This window comes from Pipistrellus kuhlii, unplaced genomic scaffold (genome assembly GCF_014108245.1).
Source record: "Pipistrellus kuhlii isolate mPipKuh1 unplaced genomic scaffold, mPipKuh1.p scaffold_m20_p_6, whole genome shotgun sequence".
In the NCBI taxonomy this organism is placed as follows: Eukaryota; Metazoa; Chordata; class Mammalia; order Chiroptera; family Vespertilionidae; genus Pipistrellus; species Pipistrellus kuhlii.
The window spans coordinates 49,996,667-50,010,329 of NW_023425562.1; the positions used below are offsets into that span (position 1 = coordinate 49,996,667).

The 13,663-nt window shown below is 51.1% G+C and overlaps 1 protein-coding gene across 2 annotated transcripts in view; it reads right to left on the reverse strand.

Moving 5' to 3' along the window:
* Positions 1–6,877: 6,877 nt before the first annotated feature.
* VSTM2L (V-set and transmembrane domain containing 2 like) overlaps positions 6,878–13,663 on the reverse strand; it is a 33,724-nt gene continuing 26,938 nt past the window's right edge. For both annotated transcript variants that reach the window (XM_045574566.1, XM_036419286.2), the window contains exon 4: positions 6,878–8,284. In XM_045574566.1, coding sequence (XP_045430522.1) covers positions 8,012–8,284 — 273 coding nt within the window. In that variant the 3' untranslated portion in view covers positions 6,878–8,011. The remainder of the gene's footprint in view (positions 8,285–13,663) is intronic.

Genomic DNA, 13,663 nt, shown 5'->3' on the forward strand with positions numbered 1-13,663 from the left:
ATACACAGGTGGATGAACAGTGAAAAAGAAAAACAGATTACAGACATTTTCAGACTTACATAGATGAAGAGAGTTTTCCACCCCTACCTTCACTGAAAGAATTACCAAAGTAGCCGGGACCAGTTTGGCTCAGTGGATAGAGCGTCGGCCTGCAGACTGAAAGGTCCCGGGTTCAATTCTGGTCAAGGGCATGTACCTTGGTTGCGGGCACATCCCCAGTAGGGGGTGTGCAAGAGGCAGCTGATCGATGATTCTCTCTCATCGATGTTTCTAACTCTCTATCCCTCTCTCTTCCTCTCTGTGAAAAATCAATAAAATATATTAAAAAAAAAAAAAAAAAAGAATTACCAAAGTATATACTTCAGCAAAAGGGAAAATAAAAGAAGAAAAAAAAATTAAGTACAGAAATTAGCCAAATATATTGGTAAATCTAATTAATGTTTGACTATATAAATATGAATTTTTGTGATAAATAGTGGAACTAAAATTTGAAACAATAATAAGGAAGATGGGATGGGGCAGTTCAGTTGGTAGTTACATAGTGTTAAAAGTGTTGTCTTATAAAGAGGAAAATAGAGATAGTGAATAACTTTATATTGTTAGGAAAATACATAGTTAAGTACTTTAATATTAAAAAATTAAAATGAAATCACTGAAAGAAATGTGATGCACAGCCATCAATTCACTTTTAGAACTCTGTAATTAAGAATTCTCTCTAGCTTAACAGCATCTATTAATCAGCTGCCCTTTGAGGCCCAAGACAAATTTACTTAATTGCACCTCATCCAGCTCATCATCCTCAAAGGGATGGGGTGCTAAAGAACATTTTCTAACAAAAGTAAAGAAAGAAAGAAAAAGTAACCACATGTGCTTCCGCCACTCCAAAGAGAAATCTCATGGTAATATAAAACACAATGTACATACACACACAAAATAAGATTATAGAAAGTAAGTCCAAATAAATCAGTAATCACAATAAATATAAATGGATTAACTTACCTATTAAAGACAGAGACTATCAGATGAGATCTTTTTAAAAATAAAAATCAGCTATAAGCTATGTAAAAAGATATGCCTAAAACAATGACGCAGAAATGTTTCAGATAGAAAAGATATCCCAGTTGAATACTAACTAAAGAAAATTTGTCTAACAATGTTAATCTAAAGTAAAATAGAACATAATATGAAAAGCACTGCCAGGGATAAAGTGAGTCAATATATTTCATTATGTCGAAACCAAGAATCACACCAAGAAGTCGGAAAGTCGTGAACTTAAAGCCTTTCCTAGCATTTGGATGGAGTCCTTTTGCAGCTACATTTATTCAAGGATTGATGACTAATCAACTTGAATGTTCTTGCAGGCATGAGTCCCTTAATGTGGAAAAGGATGAAGCATGAAGGAAAAAGAAGATTAAAAAATAAGGTTGCTTACTAAATTATTAACCACAGTGCTACAGGCTAAATCAACATAACTGCAACCGGGACAATAAAGGCCCAGCATACCCTAAATCACTTGGGGTCCATTTGCATATTAAATTGGAACATTTAATAGCTGTAGCCTAGAAAATGGCCTTTATTAAAACGTACCAACAGTTAACACTTTCAGATACCAAACCCATGTGGGTGCAAATGCAACTCAGCAATCCTGACCTCATTTGGGGGGGGGGAGGGGGCATGGCAAGAGTCAGGGCAGTGAAAGGGCTGAGTTTCAGATGGAAGAGAAATGGGAGATTCAAGAAACCTGGGACATTTGACAAAAACCACATTTGATGACCTTGTAGACAAGAAAGAGAAATGAGCTGGATGAGGTGCAATTAGGTAAATTTGTCTTGGGCCTCAAAGGGCAGCTGATTAATAGATGCTGTTAAGCTGGAGAGAATTCTTAATTACAGAGTTCTATAACCCAGGCTTAAATACTGGGTCTCTCATTTATTTACCAGCTGGGTGACCTTGGGAAGTTTTTTTTTTTTTCTTCTTTATTTCTCTGGGCATCAGTCACCCCAGAAATAGATAACTGCCTATTTCAAGGTTTCTTATGATAATGAAATGAGATAACTCATTAAAGTTCTTGGCAATGTGGCTCAGTTAGTTGGGTATCATCCCATGCACTGAGAGATTGCCAGTTCGATTCCCAGTCAGGGCACAGGTCTAGGTTGTAGGCTCAGTCCCCAGTAGGAAACATGCATAAGACAGCTGATTGAAGTTTCTCTCTCTCCCTCTCTCTTCCTTGCTCTCTCTCTTGAAATTATTTTTTAAAATATATATATTTTTTAAAAAGGCCTTAGCACATATATTAAGCATTCCTCAAATGATGCTTCTCATTCTATAGAATGAGAGTTTTGGAGCCATAGATATATAGGTTTTCAGAGTTTTGGCAATAATAGAGTTCAACAGTATGAAAAAGCACTTTGTAATATTTCTATTCTGCTTAGCACTAATCAGGCTCCATCTTGAGCAGTGGTTTCGTTTTGGGGAGCCATGTTTTCAGAGGGACCTAGACCAGAGGTTCTCAAACTGTGGTCCCCAAGACCAGCGGCATCAGCATCCTATAGGAGTTTCTTAGAAATGCAAATTATCGGGACCACTCCAGCCCTGCTGAATCTAAATCTGTGGCGGCGAGACCTACAAATGTGTTTTAACAACTTAATGTTAACAACCATCAGCCTGATTCGGATGCATGCTAAAGTTTGAGAGCCATTGACCTAGATAGACATGTTAGGGGGAGATAAAGGTCTCCAATCCATGCCTATTGAGTCTAGTTGAAGAATCTGAAGATGTTCAGCCTCAAGGAAAGATGTGACCAGTCCAAGTAAGCATCAGATGGAAGGAGGAGCTGGCTTGTTTCTCCATGTCAGTCCAATGACACTTAGGTCAAGGGTGGAGAGCTTCGTGGGGGAAACTAGCAGGTGGACGAGAGAAGGTGCTCTTGGCTGCAAGTAAATGACAGCTGATCCAATGGCCTAAATCATAAGGGGCCTATTGACAAGAGGAGTCCAGAGGTAGAGAGGTCCCTATCTGGCTAATACACCAGGTCAGCTACATCCTCAAGGACCCAGGCTTTTCCTGTCCCTCCTTTCTGCATCTCAGTTGGATCAGCTTTTCTCCTTATGGTTGCCCGGTGGTGGAAGAATGTCCCAGGTCTCCTGCTCATTCAGTAAGAGGCAGAGGAAGAAGGTATGTCTTCCTTGTCTCTCCTTCTAAGGAACCTTTCCCAGGGGGACTCCCCTCTCCCTCCAGCACATGTCCCCTGGCATCTCATTATGAATTTGACACCCCAGGTCACATGACACTTCCTAGGCTGGTTCCAGGCTGGATCATGGAATTGCTGGTATTGGCTTAGACCAGTGGTCAGCAAACTGTGGCTCTTGAGCCACATGCAGCTCTTTGGCCCCTTGAGTGTGGCTCTTCCACAAAAAACCACATGCGGGCGCATGCGTGCGTACAATGCGATTGAAACTTTGTGGCTCATGCGCAGAAGTCAGTTTTTGGCTCTCAAAAGATATTTGTTGATATTTGTAATTGCCTGATATTTGGCTCTGTTGACTAATGTGATTGCCGACCCCTGGCTTAAACCAGGGCTCATCCACCATATCTGTCCCATGGACCCCTTCCACAATCCAGCCAAACCTACAGACCCTTCTCAGCATAGTGTCTTTAACGGCATAAAACAAAAGGATAGGGTTACACAACATTGTATTGTGTAACCAATTGTATTGAAATATGGTCTTCAAAATGTATTTCTTAAAGTGTGATAGAGGAATAAACTCGCTTCTTTATTAGCACATTAAACAACAAAATCCAGAGGCAGATCTAATAACAACCGTAAATTGAAGCAGTGATGAGTGTCAACAGCGTTCTGAGATGTCTGGAATAACTGTTTTGTGATGTGGAGGTGTCTGTGCTTACTCTTGGTGACAAATCACAAGCCGCTGCTAATGCCGCTGTGGTTTGCTGCTTACATTCATGATACAAGGAAATGCTACACTTCAGTTGGAGGCTGGTGAAAACAAAGTGGCTTCCCCTCCCTCCCCGCTTCATGCATGTTTTCGAATCCCACGCATTTCTCCCACCACCCTGGGGTGGGGTTTTCTGTGGACTTCACGGTATGAGCCCCTAGCTCAGATTCATCAAGATTCACACTCCGGGGCCAGGAGTGGGCAAGTCTTTTCTGAGACGAGTGGCCTTTTCAAAGGAGTGTGAATACCTAAGCTAAACCACAACCCAAAACAGAAGTGGGTGTGGGCGGAGGGTGGGAGAGGAAGGCGGAGGAGGGGTGGGGAGGGCCTGGCTCCGGGATCTGCTCCGTGCACGTCAGCGAGGGCTGCCTTCCGAGGGAGAAGGCTTCTCGTCACCCGAGGAAGAGCCCTCGTCCATGGGAGGCAGACACCAGAGGGGGCCCACACCAGGACTGCCACCAATCTCGGCCTCTTCCATTCCCCCCATTTTATTTTTTGTTTCCTGGTTTGTTTGTTTGTTTGGTTTGTTTTTTTTAAATCTTTATATGCATATTAAGTGAAAGATATAACACTTGCCCTTGACAAATATTCAGCCTCCTCGGCTCCTCCTGCTCTCCCACTTCTTGGAAGCAACCACAGCTCAGCTTGGTGGGTGTCTTCTCAGACAGCTTGCCGTGCCCACGTGCCATCCCAGCAGCTCACACGCTTCCTTTGCAGAGAAACTAGCGGGCAGAGCAGGTTCCCGGGCCCTGCCCTCCCCCATGCTGGCGAACGTGGGCTGAGCTCAGCGCCCCTTAAATTCTGCAAGGAAACCCGGAGGCTCAGGGAGGGGAGGTGGGCCTAACATCGCATTCCTCGTACGTGGCACAGCTGGAACTTCAGTGCGTGTCTCTCACCCCCCAACATCCATGCTCTGAATGCCATCCATACCTGTTGGCTTCCAGAGCTATACACGAAGGGGACTAAAATAAGCATTGGCCCAGAAACAAATTTTTTTTTAAAGGGATGGAGTGGGCATATCCTAGAACCTGGCTTGGAAGGTGCCCACTTGAGATGGGCATTCACACTGACGTGTTTGGGTGCCTCAGCAATATGTCTTGAGTATCCTAAATATTCACAGGAGACTCCAACCGTCTACTCACAAGCCAGCCCTGGAAACAGGAGGCATTACATTCAGGTAAAAGATGTCCTCTGGGAGTTCTATAACTTCACATCGTCCTGGAGACACTGGGGACCATATTTGCTGAGTAAAGGCTGGCTGCGGACCCGAGAGGGCCCCGGGTCAGAGAGCATCTAGCTCTGGGCTGCCTGGGTTCTGCCACAGGCTCAGAGCCCCGCCTGCATCTTCCTCCTCCACTCATTCATCCATTCACCCATCCTCCAACCCACCTTCTCTGAACCAGTTTCCTCATGAGAAAACCGAGGATAGAAGCCTCCCTTCAGGGCTGTGGCGATCAGCACAGGGCCTGGGGCCCCCAGCGCTCCTCCCGCATCACCGTTTCAACAGTTCCCAGCCCCCCTTCAGTCCGGCTGCCAGGGGAGCGCGGAGACAGGCAGGGCGGGCTCATCACTGGTGGTGCCTGTGGTCTCTGCACAGAGGAGGGACCATGACCAGGGCTTAGCCTGAGAGCCCCAGAGGGACATGCCTGCAGGCAGATTCTCTGCCCCCCGCGGTGGGTGGGAATGAACCCAGGGCAGTCCAAAGCGCAGGGCATGATGGGAGGGTTTGGGGGCGGGGTTCAGGCTGGCAGAGCAGAGCTCCACGTGTGAACTTGGTGAGCTGTTTGGCTCCTCTGAGCCCGTTTCCTCAGCTGTAACAGGGGACGGTGACACCTCACGGGGAAAAAACGAGATCCCTGAGGTGCAGTCCATGCCCAGCCCTCCGCCCTGGCAAACCCACCCGAGAATCTTGGGCTCATGCGCCTCAGGAGACACGGATAGAATGCTCCCAGCAGTGTGGTCGGTGGTGGCACTCGGACAGAAGCGGATTCTGGTCGGCAGCAGAATGGATAAACAAGTGGATGCGTTGTAGGGTATTCCTGCAGGGGGAATGCTATATAGCAATAAAAACGGGCAAATCACAGATACATGACAACATGGGTGAATCTCAAATGTAGCGGTGCATCAAGAATAGAGATGGTGCTGAAACCGGTTTGGCTTAGTGGATAGCGGACTGAAAGGTCCCAGGTTCAATTCTGGTCAAGGGCATGTACCTTGGTTGCAGGCACATCCCCAGTAGGGGGTATGCAGGAGGCAGCTGATTGATGTTTCTCATGGATGTTTCTGACTCTTTATCCCCCTCCCTTCCTCTCTGTAAAAATAAATAAATAAATAAATAAATAAATCTATCTATATCTATATCTATATCTATATATAATAGAGATGGTAAGATTCCATGTATATAAGTTCAAAAAGCTAGGCAACACTCAGCTATTGTGCTGAAGATGTCATGCGTATAGGTAGTGAAACTAAAAATAACAATGAATATGATGACCTTAAAAGTCAGGGTGCTACTTACCTAAGAGAGAGGGGGGCTGTGGATCAGTGGGCCTGACCCAGGTGCTTCTGGGGTGCTGCTTGGCGGGCAGTGGCTCCCCCTTGTTTGCTTTATAATTTATTTATTCACAAAACAGTGTAAACATGTTTTATGCACTCTTTACTTGTGATTACTTCAAAACCTAAGAATAATTCAAGTGCCTGGTGCTGAACAAAGGCTGGTTTCCCTTCACCCTCTCCCTGTGCGCCTCCCAGCTCTTGTTCCAAGCTCCAGAGGAGAAGGCAGAAGTGAGAAAATGCTGAGGGAGGTGTGAGTGTGGCTGGGAGGCCCTCCCTCTGTCCCCCCTCCCTCCCCCACCCCCTTCCCTCCCCCTCGCCTGCGGAACTGCTCTCAGACACATGCCCGTAAAGACACTGCCCAGAGGTTTTCTTAAACCACTTTATTCAGGTTGGCTGGTAGTGACGGATTGAATCATGTATATAGGGTTACCCCCCCGCCCTCAAACCCCCATCCCACCCCTGGGGCAAAGCCCTTGGCCTCTCCCACATCCCCCATGCCACTGCTGAGAGGTGGCCAGAGGTTAGAGCCAGTTCTGAGGGGGTGCTGGGCACAATAGAAATATTTACACATCACCGGGGGCGGGTGTCCCCCTGATCAGGAATGGTGAGGGGATTGGTGCTGGGGTCCCTGGGGTCCCAACAGCCCCAGGCCCTTGGGTGGGCTTGGCATGGATCCTAAGAGAGAGACAGGGCTGGGACATTGGCAGCTGGCAGAGGGGGCTCCTGGGAGAGCCTCAAAGACCCTTAGAAGGGTCCTGCTGGTGCAAAACGCTGCACGGGGCCATGGAGTCCGAGGGAGAAGGCCTTCTCCATGAAGGGGCAGAGATGCCTGGTCCCCCACCGCCCTGGAGGGTGGGACAAGGAGGCTGACCATGAATGACCCACCAAGAGGCAGCGGGGTGTCTCCCTTTCCTCCCAGGGCCCCTATGAGTGACCCCAACAGGCCCCAGCCCCAGAGCAAGGCTCTCCTGGGAGCTCTTGCCCCACCTCTTCCCCACGGGAGAGGCCCTAGCTCTGCTCGGAGATTCAAGTCCAAATCCGGGGAGGGGTTGCCGTCCACATCCCCAGGCTCAAGTGGGGGATCGTGGGAAGGAGGGAGAGTAAGGCTGGACGGCCTGGCTAGGGACAGGATGGGTGGGGGGACAAGCAAGCAAAAGCGAAACACTAGACTCCACCGAAGCTGGTGGCCCAAGGGGGCAGCCTGCCCCAGCATGGCGTCCCGACCCCAGGTGTGGAGTAGCCGTCCCCTTGGTGCCCAAGGCTACCTCCCGCGAGCCAGGTCAGGTCACCGTAACGGATCTGCAAAGGAAGGGCTGAGAGGGGCTAACATGCTGAGCAAAGGGGTCAGAGGGCCTACGCGGTGGCCACAGGCCTCAGGGATGGGGAGGCGGCTGGACCAGGCGGCCCCGTCCCCACGGTCCAGCAGCTCCTCATGCACTCTGTACAGCCTGGGGGCATGGGTGGGCGGGCACGTGGCGGGGGAGCGTCTGTCCGTCCGTCTAGAGGCTGCAGGCCTCCTCATCCACCGACCGCTTTCGCAGCTCCTTGCCCGGCTTCGGGGGCGGCGGGGCGGGCGCGGCGGGCGGGGCTTCGGGCAGATGCAGGACCGAGTTCTCGCCGGGCTGCACCCGCAGGTAGGCCTTGACCTTGTGGTGCCGGGCCTTGCCATCGCTGAAGTCGATGACCCGGCACTCGTAGGTGCCCTCGTCCGTGGGCTTCACCCGGGACAGGCGCAGCTTGTGGGAGATGTTACTGCCCACCACTTTGACCACCTGGGGGCGACAGAGAGACCGTGGGGCAGCGGGAAGACAAGAGGGTCAGCCGCAGGGGGTTCAATAGCAAAAAATAGAAGCACCTTAAGTATCAATCCACAGAACAGACACACAAGCGGAAGTCAGTTCATTACATGGAACACGGCAAAACAGTTAAAAGGAATACTACCCTGGAGCCAGGCATGTCACAGCTCAGGGACATGCAGAAGGTGAAATCTCACTGCAAAACCCCCACCATTTCTGCACACGAACACATAAAAACACTGTCTCCTGGTTTTGGAGACGTGTGTATGGACAAGTTTAAAATACGCGGCAGGGAACACGGGCCTCATAGCAGAGGCTGCCTTGAGGATGCGGCCCAGTGGAGGGCGGTGGACCTGGGGTGGATGCAAAGTGAGTTCTTAGCTTAGTCCAAAATGTCTTATTTCTAAACAAACAAACAACAAATACAGCCTGGCCTACGTGGCCCCGTGGTTGAGCATCGGCCTATAAACCAGGAGGTCATGGCTTAATTCTCGGTTAGGATATACAGGCTCAGGTTGCAGGCTCAATCCATTACATGATTTTCTCTCAGCATTGATGTTTCTATCTCTCTCTCCCTTTCTTTTCCTTTCCTCTCTGAAATCAATAAAAAATATATATATATATATTTTTTAAATACAGGCTGACCACAAATGTATCAGCATTTCAATAATTGCTCATCCCTGTTGGGGTGAACAGAACGAGTGTCTGTGATACTTGGCTTTTTGTTTATGCCTCTGGTTGGGATTTTAAATTTTATCTTAAAAATGAATTTTAACGTATACACAGCAAAGTGCACACTCGATTCAATTTTAAAAGTGCACACAAGTGTTTCCTTGTGCAACCACCAACCAGAGCAAGGCAGGGCCATTTGTAACCCGAGAGCGCACCCTGGTGGCCCTTCCTCGCCAACGTTCCCCAGGGGTGAACTACTACTCTGACTCCTATCACTACAGTTCAGGTCAGTCTGTTCTTGAACTCTTTCACACAGCATAGTATCAGCGAGATTCTCCATGTTGTTGCATGTCTGTTTGTTATTTTTCATTGCTGTGTAGTATTCCATCATGCGATCACTGGGAAAGCTAGGTGAAGGATACAAGAGAAGGTTTTTGCAATTTCCCGTGAGTCTATAATTCAAGATTTAGAAAGCTGGAAAAAGGGAGGGGGGAGTTGGGCCTGTGGAGAGGAGGGAAATGGTGAGTGGAGCTTTCATCCTTCCCTGCCCCTTATTACTTAGACTCGTGGTCAGCAAACTGTGGCTCGCGAGCCACATGCGGCTCTTTGGCCCCTTGGGTGTGGCTCTTTCACAAAATACCACGGCCTGGGCGAGTCTATTTTGAAGAAGTGGTGTTAGAAGAACTTTAAGTTTAAAACGTTTGGCTCTCAAAGAAATACTAATTGTTGTACTGTTGATATTTGGCTCTGTTGACTAATGAGTTTGCCGACCACTGACTTAGACCCTTCCTATTTCCCCATCCCACCTCCTACAGCCCCCACCCCATCGAGGCAGAACAGTGGCGATCAGTTCGCCACCGCCAGCTGGTGACCCCTTCCTGGTGACCTCACCCCCCCCCCCCCACAGGCTCTCCAGGCTCAGGAGGGAGCTGCATGGGCTCCAGACTGGGGGCCCTGGCACTAAGCCCTGCTGGCCCCTCAGCCGGCCTGTTCTTGCCAGGCCCCAACTCCCGGAGGGGGGAGCCCTTGCTGATCACCCACACAGTGAGGAGGCCAGGAGGAGGAGGACAGTCCCTGACGGGTTCATTCACTCTGCAGAGCACCCACCCATGTAACTTCCAGGCATCTCACTAGTCTGCTCTGGCCTCCCTGGTCCCTTCTCATCTCCTCCCAAGTGTTCTGCTCTTTCTGACCCCAGGTTCTTTGCATAGGCTGGTTTCCCAGCCCCATCTCTCTTCCCCTACGTGATTCCCACTCATTCCCCAACATCACCTCCTCCAAGAAGCCTTCCATCACAACTCTGTTTCCTTCCTAGCAGTCATCACAATTTGAGAACCACTTAATTGATTTGTCTGTTGATTTTATTTTTGCTTTTCTCTCTGGCTAAACTATAAATTCCATGAAGACAGGAATATCTATTTTGTTCATCATAGTGACCATCACAGGGCCTGGTACCCTGTAAATAATAATAATGAATTGTTGGACTCACTATAGGTCCTTCTTTCTCCAAATGAAGTGGTACCCAGGCTTGCTAACTTGAGGTCACATACACACAATTCTACCCACTTTACAGATGGTGAGACTGAGTCTCCAGAAGGAGGAGTGAGTCTCCCCCGGGCACTGAACCAATGAGTGGCGGAGCCAGGAGCTGGACCCAGGCCTGACTCCATGCATTCTCTCCCTCAAAATGGTGTAACTGGCCCACACAGCGTCACCAGGAGCTGGCAGGGCTGTGGTGAGGGGGCTGCTTCCCGGGCTCCAGAGGGAAGAGGGCAGCTGGGCAGCAGCAGGGAGCCTGCCCGTCCTCCCCTATTCTGAGCGCAGTGGCTGGCCATCGTCCCCGGAAAGCGGGAAAACATGGGCTGTGGCACAGCAGGAGGCACAAGGTGGGCCATGGGCCACAGACAGAACTTCCCCACAGCACGCCGCGGGAAGCCTTACAGCGGCCCTCCCGGTGCGGGGGCCGGGCGCCCCTTCCCGGTTCCAGGCTGGGCCAGCTGGAGGCTGTCAGCCCTGCCGATCCCATCACCCCTGGCCAAGGGCAGCCAGAGGTCCTCTGGCCCTGCCACGCTCTCGGGGAGTGAGGGGATGCTGTTGCAAATGCGCAGCGGGAAATGAATTACCTCAACATCTGTTTCCCTCACGGATATTAATTATCCTTCATTTGTCAACCCTACAAGGCGCTAATGGAGTAATAATGCGAAGCGCTGGGAGCAGCCGCTCCCAGGGAGGGAGCGTGGAGCGCGGCCCACCCCTCAGCCCACCCTCCCTCACCCGGGGCGCTAAGGCTTGGATGGGCTCCCTCCCGCCCTGTCACCCCTTTGCCAGCAAACGTGGCTCTCAGACACTCTTCCCCAGACCCCCTCCCGCCCTCTGCCCCACAGGAGGAGGGGAGCCGAGCACACGTAGAGATGCTGGAGGCTGGGCTCTGATCCTGACGGTCCAGGCACCCTGGCCATGGTTTTCTCGGGCTGGATCATCCATCCATCGGACTCACATTCATCAAGCGCCCCCTCTGAGCAATGCCAGCCTGGGCTTGCGGTCACATGGGGGATCCAGACCTCACTCCTGTCATCCAGCCCCACAGTAAGCTGGTGCCTAATAGGACAGAGGACACACACACACACACACACACACGGCTTCCCCCCAGGCCCAGGGATCTGTGCGAAGGGCCGCCTGGAGAAGGCAAACACTGAGAACGGCAGCAGTGACCGCGGCGCTGGTGGCTGGTGTCTATGGCGTGTCTGGTCCCTGTGAGATGATGTACTGAAGCGTCACACATCGTACCCAAACCTCGAGATAACTCCGTGGTGCAGGCACTTCTGAAAGACCCAACACGCCCATTGTATGAGTCAGGAAACTGAGGCTCAGAGAGGTGAGGTGCTTGGCCCAAGGCCTTAAACACAGCTCTGGGGAGCCTCCCGGGACCAGGGAAACTCAGGTCTGTCTTTCCACCCCCTGCCCCACCTCATTCCCCGGGACCCCAAACCTCCATGCTTTAGGTAGGGGTGTCGAACTCAATCAGAGAAGGAGCCAAAATCTAAAATCCAGCCTAAATCGCGGGCCGAATGGTTTACTGAACAGTCATAAACTGTCATTGTGATGGAAACGCAGCGGAGTGCAGTGATGACAGCACGGTGCGGGCCACATTGCAAGGCCTGGCGGGACGGATTTGGCCCGCGGGCCTTGTGTTTGACACATGTGCTTTAGAGGGTCCCGCCTTCTCAGAGACAGCCTGCGAGGGCCCCCATCATCCTGCCCTGCTTCCTGGGGGTGGCAGACGCAGCCTGTTGGATCTCATCATTCACAAATTGGACAGAAAATCCTGTGGCCCAGACGTCCAGTGAGACTGAGAGGCCGGAAGAAGAGACCCTCACACGGCCGCCCGGCTGTAAATCATAATCACCGCAGCACAGGCATCGACAGGCCCTGGTGGTGCAATTAAGCACCTAATTATGCTGAAAGAAACAAGGCGAGTCCACGCCGTGACCAGGCACAGCCTCTCCCCTGCCCGCCTGTGGCCCAGCTCTTTCCGGGCCCGGCAGACAGGCTGGGGTTTTCTCCCGAGCGCCATCAATTTGAGTGCCGGGTGCCAGACCTTTCCTACATGTGTGGTGGTCCCGAAAGGTGCTGGGGTGGGGAGCGGGGGTCAGATGGTCCCTGTCCCAGGCCAGCTCCTGCTCAGAGCTCTGCCACTCCAGTGCCTCCGTCAGCAACACGCAGCCACTCCACCAGCCTGCCGGCATCTCAGAACCAACCCAGGGTCTCCCCAAATTTGGGCCCGAGAAAGCCTCACGCCTTGTAGCCTGACCCTCCCAAGTCATCACTCCCAACGCTGCTTCCACACTCGGGCACAGTCCATCTCCAAATCCCGTTGATCTCTCCACTGAATCTCATTGGGCCCCTCCCCGTCCCTCCAGGATCCAGATCCAAGTGCACTGGCCAGAGCAAGGCCCCAGCTTGTCTCATCTGGGTCATCAGTGACCCGGGGTCCCTGTGGAGCCACTCCGTTTTCCCATGACAGCCGGACAGATCTTTTCAAAATGCCCCCAACTTAGAATCCTCCCTTCTACTGCTCCTTGAAGTGACTGTCAGGAGAGGGAGCACTTTGGGGTCTCATCCCTGCCTCTCCTCAGCCACACGGGCCTCCAACCGTTCCTCCCACACACACACAGCCAGAGAGTTCCCTTTTCTGCTGGTCAAGTCCTCTACATGTCAATGCTCATCTCAAAGAGCACCTCCTCCAGGAAGCCCTCCAGGCCTCCCCAGTCTAGGTCAGGTCCTGTTGCTGGCTCAGACTCTCATGCAGCTCTCCTCACCGTGATGAGCACAATGGTCATTTGATTTTTCATCATGTGATGACTGGGTTAACACTCATCTCCCTCCCTGACTGGGAGCACCCTGAGGGCTTGGGTGTGTGGCCATGGCCTTCAAAGAGGCGTCTTCATGGCCCTCAACTGCAGCCTGGCTGCTCTGCGGATGTTTCAAGGGATACCTGGGATGGATGTGATGCTGTGGTAATGAGCCTCGTTGTTAATAACAGGAAAGGAGCAACGGGAAGGCCAACTATTATAGGCACGTCATTTGGGCAGCTTCGCCGGGAAGCTACAGCTTTACACCCCCCATGTACAGTAGAAATGCCTACAGCAGAAAATGAAGTCACAGGGCACCCTGACCCACCCT